Source organism: Atta colombica, unplaced genomic scaffold (genome assembly GCF_001594045.1).
Source record: "Atta colombica isolate Treedump-2 unplaced genomic scaffold, Acol1.0 scaffold187, whole genome shotgun sequence".
In the NCBI taxonomy this organism is placed as follows: domain Eukaryota; kingdom Metazoa; phylum Arthropoda; class Insecta; order Hymenoptera; family Formicidae; genus Atta; species Atta colombica.
In genome coordinates this window covers 1,537,566-1,546,487 of record NW_017259279.1, presented here as the reverse complement: position 1 = coordinate 1,546,487, position 8,922 = coordinate 1,537,566, and the positions used below count along the sequence as shown (strand labels likewise).

The window sequence follows — 8,922 nt, the reverse complement described above, 5'->3', positions numbered from 1 at the left end:
TATATATATATATTTATATTTCTTGTTGTACTTTCTTATAATCAATAATTAAGCGTAAAAGTAAACGTAAAATAAACGAGATTAAATTTCCAATTTAGAATAATTGGTTATTCGAAGAAAATGCATTTAAAAAACTGATGAAATTTTTCTCTCTATAAAATTTAATTCTTTATATTATTCAAAACTATGAAATAAAAACTTATTAAAGAGTTATTTTTTTCATATTGATCTTTCTTTTACAATAAAATAATCAATATTATTTTGTTTCTAATGTATTTTATCGTGTTCTAATTTATGATCGTTAAAACGAGATCGAATCTAGCGATTAGAATATAGCGCAAGCTGTTGAGATTAAATCTATAAACTTACCTTTTCACGAAGTGTATTTAGATTTATTTAAAAAATATATAAACGCGTTCCGCGTTTGCTGACGCAAGAATATTATAGGCACAATTTCTTTTATAATATCTTAGCAATAACAATTGTGCGCATTATATACACAATGTTCAAGATAATCGCGTTTTTTTCGCTTCACTCGCCTCGTGCACGATACGCTGTCGATGCGTCGACGCGACGCCTTGCACAAGTTGTCGTCGCGACGCTCACGAGGTTCGCGAGAGGAGTACCGTGTCTGACAGTGAAAGCTCTTCACCTGGATGAGGTCCAACCGCGATTCCAGCAACAAGTGCTTACGCACACGAGCGATCACAATCGCTCTATTTAAACGGAGCAAATCGTATCTCTCCGCGCGGCGAAGTTACTGATAATTTCGCGAGCGATTTTGTTATCCCTACCTATTTTCGCGAGCCCGCAATATGTCGGGCACGAGCGGCCGCCGACGCGCCGCTGATTGCAGCATCCGCTGATCCACCGCGATGCTGGACACCGACCACGTCCAGACGACTGTCTTGCGACGGGCCGCCGGCGCGGGGAAGCGCGCACTGACCGAGTATCCGAAAGCGCGTCTCGCCCTGTCCCTCAGTATCGTCATTGGAGGTGGTGGAAGCGGTGACGGCGGCGATACCGCAAAGGGCGATGCGGTACGCCTGCGTTCACTCTTTAATAGTGATAGCAAAAGCTCGCGCGCGCGCGATAAGCTCGTGCGATACTGCTTTTAAGCGCGAGCCTTTAAATTTGACGAGCCTTTTGGCGTGCGCAGCTACCAAACTCAAACCTGGGAAGTCAAGAATTCAAAGTATTATACATTATTTTATTCTGGTTGTTCGCCGAATGTTTAACAAAAATAAAGTGATACCTGAGTATTCCAGGAGGTTCTGAATATAATCCTGTACAGGAAAAATTCTTCGAAGGAGAAACCTTCAAAGCTACTCATCGAAGTTTTCAAGCTTATGATGCACTTTTGTGGATTTTTTTCTAAGCTTTCAAATTATACTCATTTCAGCACTCGAGCTTTTCATCCGTGGAAATTCTCTTGATCTTGAAACTATCTTTCTTCAGCGAAAGCTTATACTTTACTGAAGTAAAAAACACAGCATTGCTTGTCGGCTACCCACACGTTTTCGTCATCGATAAAAACGTATAAGTGTACACACATACGCTTTCTCTCTGATGTGATGTGTCATTTCAATGTATATGGTCACTTCTTTTGACCTTCTCCACGATAATTCTATAATTTTATGTAATCATTTAATGACTAACATCCGGTTAGATTTTGACGAATTATGATGATCGTCTTATGTCCATTTCTATCAATGTAGATTTATAATAATTTCGATTTAATTAATTTATTATTTTTTTCTAAAAAGTAGAACAAAATAAAAAATAAATAAATAAACTAAATAAAAAAGATAATAAATAAACTAAAATTAAAGTTAATCTACATTGACATAATTATTAAAACGGAGTTTCACAAAGACAGTTGGAGATAGCGCATGTAGTATGTTCATGGCAAACAATGGCCAATATGTGACCGAAAGTGGGCATGGTGGAAGCTTATCTCACAGCAAATGTGCCTATATACACGTTCTGTATACAGAGTTATATTATCGTTGCAATATATTACGATATAAATGGATGATATATTGCGGCATAGTGATATTATCGCTAAGAGCATGCTGGGCACGTACAAAACATCACAAGACAATGTACTCGATTGTAATATCAAAAAACGAATACATAGAGCATAGTTTTATTTTAGAGGGATATGTCGTATTGTTCTTCGCAAATATATTCTTGGAAAAAATTGCAAAGGAATCCATTTTCGACGGAATGATAGCATGAGTGAAATATTCAACATCGTTTTACTATCAAACTATTTTAATACAATATTATACGAACGGATTGTAAAAAATATAAAACATTATATAAAAACTACATACAATTTGTAGAAAATATAAATAATATAAATAAGATGAGCATTTTCAATATCTCAGTCATTGTCAACAATTTAAGTTAATATTCTTATATACACACAATGTTAGTTGTGTATACACAAACGGTATAAAATAGTATAAAATATACTCTGTCATTAATTGCACAGTAAAACAAGTATATGTATAAAATACTTTGCGTTGCGTTGATTAAGTCAGATTTTAAAATTCCCAAGATTCCATCCATCTTAAAGAATGCATCGAGCTGTCGGGATCCATAGCAGATGGACCGTCCATCCCATAAGCCAACGGCGAGAACAGATAAAAGCTGTAATTTAAATTAAAAATATAAAATTTGATTAAGTCTTAATCTCTCGATATCATTTTTTAATAAAAATCCAAAAGAACTTTAATTTTTAAAAATATGTACAAATTATTTCATTGTAAGATTAGAATTGAATGAAAGGCAACCTTTACCTGTAAACAGTACCGGAAATTATAATTCCTAATATGACATGATAAAACGTATTTCCCACTTTGCTGGGTAACAGCAGCAGGAAGCTCTCAATAACGTGATTCAATGTAATCCCGGTCAGCATGGAGCTGTACAGTAACGCCGGGAAATAATGGTGAAAGTACAGTACCCTGGTCATCGCCCAAAAAGGTGCATAATGCAAGAACCACCCGAGGAAAAGCCACTTGCCGGCATGCGTTATTTTGCTCTGCTGTTTGAACATGATAGCATCATCGATATAGCCCCGTTGCTCACGCACGGAAGCGTGGACATAAAGAATTATAAATATTACAAGAAAGACTATGTTCCCCCACCAAATGATAGGATTGCCGAGTAAATATATCCTTTGATTATTCCCGGAAAAGAATTGCCCCTACAAAGAAAAAGTAGGGGTTTTTTTCAGGATTTGCTTCTTCAAAATTACGACGATTGTATAGTATATAAATTAATTTACTCTATAATTTATAGGCCACTGCCATGGTCGTGAGGACACCTCTCCTTCCTTCACTTTTAGATCCGAATTGCCTTGCAACATCACGGCATGCGACTCCAGAAATCTATCAAGGAATCCTGGCGCATACACGCGGAAACTGACATTTGGTACTAATAAAAAACAGTACAGTGTTATACATCGCTTTAATTGTTAATGATAAACTCAATGGCTTGTGTCACTCGCTTACATTTGGCGTATTGATTGTCCTCGATGTTCCATAATCCATTTTTATCTCTCATGTTAGGATTACAAGAAACCTCTTGCTGGCTATACCCCCTAGATAAATTAAAAGTTGATTGTACAATAGAAAATTTTGTTCTACGCGAAAGATTTAAATTAAAGATTTAATGTAATTTTTATCGCTACTAACCATTTCGGTAACGTTTTGCCGCTACATGTTAACACACAATGATGAAGATAATGCACGAACTTTAATTTACTTGTCACTGTCTCAACTACGTCGCCATCCTTTCCATTCGTTATCAATATTTTCCAAACGTCGTTAGCATCGCCCGTACCGTTCTAAAAGGCAAACAGGAAATACGCTTGATAAAATCGAAAGCAATGCCACATTCAGTTGGAATCACCTTACTTCTCCGTATCCAGTAACTTGATAATGTTTTTTTGATATTGGTGCAATCTCCTTGTGCGAATGTAAATTCCGTCTCGTCGTAATGTGCTCTAGACGCACGAGGTCACCGTGTTTAACTAATTCTGGTTCTGGCGATATCACATCCGTGTCGAATTTCTTCACTAGCCATAGATTGTTATCGTCTTTGTGAGAATAGGTCGTGATCTGTAATCAGATACGTACGTCAAACTATTAGAAACTTAATTTCACTTAATGTCGCCCACTCAAATCATTCTATCATGTGCATTTTCTAGTCTTTTCCAGATGAAATAAGATATATACATCATTTATTTCAATACCTGACAAATTTATAAATCTGTATCTTCTATATAAATTCATTTTGTTTATATTTTCTTTTCTTTATGCTACCTTGTATTAAATACTCGTATATATATGTATTGTAAGTACTCGTATATACATATAACAACCTGTTGCTGTCTGGCGCCGACTCCTTCAGGATATAAATGCCAATGAGAATGTAAGTAACCACCACCTGTGCGATGATTTTTTAATGTAATAGTAGCACCATACGCCAATTGTCGTGGCATTGTAGCGTTGTACAGCGAATTTCCACGTAATAACGACTGAAATTCGGAACTGTAGAAGCCATCGCCACTTCCACTAAGCATAATAATGTTTATTTGTAAATTAAACATTAGTTTGGACACATAATTGTAACTTAAATTATACAGGACATTCTGAGAAATAAGGAAAAATTAACATAAAGTTTATATAAAAATATTTGACGTTAATAGTAACAGATTACGCTCTGTAAATTGATGCAATAATTCTTACCTTTTATTTAAAACGGAAAGATGAATATAAAAAAATAGCATATAAAGTAAAACCGGTAATAGGATGAGACAAAAGCATCTTGCTAACAAATGTTTCCCCACATAAGACTGCAAAAAGCAAAATCCAAATTGTTCTTTGGAAACTTCATCCATTTTCTCAATCTCATACTAATTATTAAATTAAAAGTAAACTTATTAACTAGCTCATTAATCATGTCAATTAAAATGCAAAGCATCGCACCATTTATAACAACACACACAAGTTTAATACTAGAAGATATAATAATTAATTATTTATTTTGAATTAGAAGCACTGAGCAATAGTGCTTTTAATATTCAAAATAAGTAATTCAGTATTATTTGTCGGTATTAAATTGACTAGTAGTCAAGTTAAATTGACTAGTAATATTAAGCTGTATTTCTATAAGAGTAAAAGTTTTGGTATTGAATTTTCATGAAATGACTTACAATAGGCTTAGACAAATCACCCAATTCTCGCCAGAGCTCGTACATGGTATAAAAACCCACAAGCAGAACAACAAAGAGTCCGACGAATTTTACACTGATTGTACATGCAAGTGAAGCTCCGGTGAATGATAACCACAACCACCAGGATCTTGTGAACGATTGATCTTGGAATGATGCTACACGTGCCATGCCCCATGTCGCACACATCATAAAACATAACAATATGGGATCCAGCAGAATATACTGATTCAACGTCAACAAACCTACATCTACAAAGAAAAATAAATCATTTTGTTAATTTGACAAAATTCAAGATTATCTATATCATAAGAACGTTATAATTTACCACATAAGATGAAAAAGGCAGCAAGTGCAGATGCGCGAATGGACTTGGTAAGATCCCATACAATAAGGTATGATAGAGGGACAGTAGATGCACCCAGAATTGTACAGAACTAAGACAGAAAAGTTTCTGATTAAATCTTTACAACTTAATGCTTTCGATAAGTTTTCTAAATTCTTCGATAGATCTTGTTTTATTTTAATTGAAAAAAAGCTTACTCAACTTACAATTCTCATGCCAATGTAATTGACATTTTCGAATTTATCTCCTGGTTTTTCAAAAGCAAATGTTCCATCATAGCCTGTCATATATCCCGACAAAGCAATGAGCATCTCAAAATAGAATATAAAATATTTTTAGTCTCATGTGATAGTTGAATTTTTTGCATAGAAAATACAGATAGAATTTTCTTTTTTTGAAAAACCTACCTTTCCTAAAGGTGGATGTACATCAAAGAAAAACGTCCTATTTATGTACCAACTGCCCATTTTGCCAAAATGTGTTTCGTCCCAACTGAAAGATAGAAGTTTCTAAGAACTTTCTCTTTAAAAAAAAAAAGCTTAGATAAGAGATATTTTTTAATAAAAATTCTTTAATTTTTCTTACCATACATGTTGAGGTTCTGCAACTTTATAAAATCTAGTGATTAAGGTAAGTACAGTTATACCTCCAAATAGGAGCCACCAATCCCTATAAACATAAAACCAACTTACAATTGTGTTGCAATATCTTATGAATATATATGAATATATATAATTTATATGAATATAAATTAGCATGAAATAGATATATTTCATGCTAATTTATCACATTAAAGAATAATATTTTCTTTTTTTTTTTGCAATAATTATTACATTCTGTAATTATTAGTAAACTAGTAAAGAATTTTTTATAGAAAAAAGAACAGAAATATAAAACATAATTTATAGGAATACTTTTGTCGAAGATAAGATGAAAAAAAAATCTCTAGCATTTTAACTTTTATATACTGTAATAAGAAAAAATAAATTTCATCGAAAAGCAACAAAATCATGACATATAAAATGCAATAAAAAGTATATACAATCAAAATAACCATAATTCAAAATTATAATTATACATACGTCCCATTCTCTTCCTTTTTGTTCGTTTTCGAGGTCGCATTTTTCAATTTACAAGCGGTGTCTTGGGTACCGCTTCTCATATTTTACTTCGTTATTATTTACTTGACAAGTAAAGTTGAAATACGTTGCTGCATTTGGAGTAAAATAATACGTATAAACAATAGTGGACAGCCAGATGTACGATCTACTGAATTATATTGCAGCAATTATTAACTTGAGCGTTTCGAATAAATATTCACCATTCGACATCCCGTTATACGACACGTCAAATCTACTGTCAGAGGACAAAGCCATGATGCACGAGGCTATAAACTCATGTATATTTGGGGCGTGGGGAGTTAGAATTTGCACGCCCTCTTGCTGTGGCACAATCAACAAAATAAAATGGAACTAACTAATCAAAATTTGTCGGTAATATCAATAGAATTTAATAAGGAATTTTTGCAATACTATAGTTTTGTTACAAGGAATCAATCATGAAACTTTTTTCCTAGTGAAAAATTTTCACTTTTCACTTTCCATCCTAGAGATAAAGTTTCATGATACTCTGATCACATGTCAGTAATACAGTTTCCTGTCAGATCGAGCATGCAATACTAGACCTGTTCTTTTTGGCTGAACTTTTGCACCATTTCTTTCTTCCTCTTCTTTCCTGCTAAAGAGAAAAAGAAGAAAGATGAACTGAAGTGCAAAAGTTCAGTCAAAAAGAACAGGCTTACTGTCACGTGCGGTGCCTCACGTGCATGAGAATGCGGATCACGAATCCACAAATAGAATAGAGGTTACAAGAGGAAATGTGGGACGGAACTGAAAGAAAAGGGTCATCTTCCTTTTTTTTCCTCGTCGGAGCGAACAATAATAGACTCGGTCACGGGCAAGTCTCTCCAAGTCTCTCGTGATCTTTCGTAGGTCGCCACGTGAGTGGAACTTCTCAATTGAAAAGTCTTAAATCTGGCATTTTGTCTCTGTCTTATTTTCTATTATATCCAGAACGTTACAGAATATATATTTAATATTAACAAATAGAACTTTTATATTTCCGACTTATTAACGGAATTAATCAGGAAGTGTAATTTTATTCCATTTTATCTTTTTGATGAAACAGTATATTTTGTTAAAGAACTTTCTTTTATTCTTGAAGAAAATCCTAAGTACCCTCGAAGCAGCTATAATTCACATTCCTTCTGTAATACAATAAATTAATCGAATACTATGGACAGAAAATATCATATGAGACAATATACAATTCTAAAACAATCCATTTAAAAGAACTCACTAATTGTAAGAGTGGAGATCCAAAGTTTAGTGCATATGTCAGGAATTATTTAGTATTTGCAACCTTCCCGTATTCTCTTTAAATGCCAAAATACTTAGACGGCCACGAGACATACGTTGGTCCAGGAGGAAAAGCGAAATGTGACGAAATGTAAGAATTCTGGGAAATTTAAGAAAACGAAAACAGAGAGGCGTGGCGGCGCGCCTCGTTATGGACGCCACCGCGTTATGCAGCATAACGCGGTGGGGATAAAATCCCGAAATATCGTTCCAAGAGCGAAAAACTTGAGATGAGACACTGCACCGATCGTCACCAGCGAGCTTTGCGTCCGAGCGCGCGGAAACGAGTTCTCTGTCTTCATCTCCATTGAGAAATACGGTAAGAATATTTTCCTTGCCATTCTGCTTCCTTCTTTCCATTCATCGATTTGTGCTCCGATTTATAGTCACCTGTCAGAGCAGTCAATAGAGCAGGATTGTTTGATAGGCTTTCTTTTCACTATAGTGGTCTGTAATAATACTCACAATTGTAATCGTACGTACACGTGTATTAGATGCAGCATGATTAAAAAAAATGGAAGAGATATACACTATGTTTGTAGAATTATAAGCTGTCATTTCAATGCAAGCTCGTGTTCATTTTTGTATTACAGTGTATTTTTAGATGACAGGTGGATATATTTTATATGTGTGTCAAATGAGATGTAATTGAGGAGAATCAAGTAGTAAATATATACTAGATTAAAAGTTTGAGATTTTGCACACAATAGCAATTAATAAAAGCAATAGCAATAATCTAAAAAAAGAGATACTTATTTCTATATAATAATAGAAAACTAGAAGTAGAAAACATGATCATACTGATAATTAAATGAAATAAAGTTTGAATAAGATTTACACTTGAATGTAAAGAAATTTAGAATATTTATATATATGAAAAAATAATACTTAAAGTATACATTATTACACAG

At 34.0% G+C, this 8,922-nt stretch overlaps 3 protein-coding genes across 4 annotated transcripts in view; 1 reads left to right on the top strand and 2 right to left on the bottom strand.

Annotated features, from left to right (window-relative positions):
* LOC108686534 (transmembrane protein 8A) overlaps positions 1 to 1,037 on the bottom strand; it is a 9,046-nt gene extending 8,009 nt beyond the window's left edge. Inside the window, exon 1 of one of the 2 annotated variants that reach the window (XM_018191890.1) lies at positions 795 to 1,037. The gene's annotated coding sequence lies outside the window, so the exon portion shown is untranslated. Of the gene's footprint in view, positions 1 to 369; positions 733 to 794 lie in introns of those variants that run through there. The other variant, XM_018191891.1, reaches the window with a different exon arrangement.
* A 1,227-nt stretch (positions 1,038 to 2,264) lies between these two features.
* LOC108686549 (protein O-mannosyl-transferase 2) lies at positions 2,265 to 6,934 on the bottom strand. The gene is made up of 14 exons (XM_018191911.1): positions 6,677 to 6,934; positions 6,180 to 6,263; positions 6,002 to 6,086; positions 5,801 to 5,905; positions 5,577 to 5,685; positions 5,231 to 5,499; positions 4,764 to 4,870; positions 4,397 to 4,589; positions 3,930 to 4,133; positions 3,708 to 3,859; positions 3,525 to 3,613; positions 3,299 to 3,447; positions 2,808 to 3,217; positions 2,265 to 2,658 (listed from the first exon to the last, which is right to left on the bottom strand). The coding sequence occupies exons 1-14, from the start codon at positions 6,754 to 6,756 to the stop codon at positions 2,553 to 2,555; spliced, it is 2,142 nt and encodes a 713-aa protein (XP_018047400.1). The 5' UTR covers positions 6,757 to 6,934; the 3' UTR covers positions 2,265 to 2,552.
* A 479-nt stretch (positions 6,935 to 7,413) lies between these two features.
* The window catches only part of LOC108686545 (N-acetyltransferase 6), a 2,694-nt gene continuing 1,185 nt past the window's right edge, over positions 7,414 to 8,922 (top strand). Inside the window, exons 1-2 of the mRNA XM_018191905.1 lie at positions 7,414 to 7,593; positions 8,051 to 8,330. The gene's annotated coding sequence lies outside the window, so the exon portion shown is untranslated. The remainder of the gene's footprint in view (positions 7,594 to 8,050; positions 8,331 to 8,922) is intronic.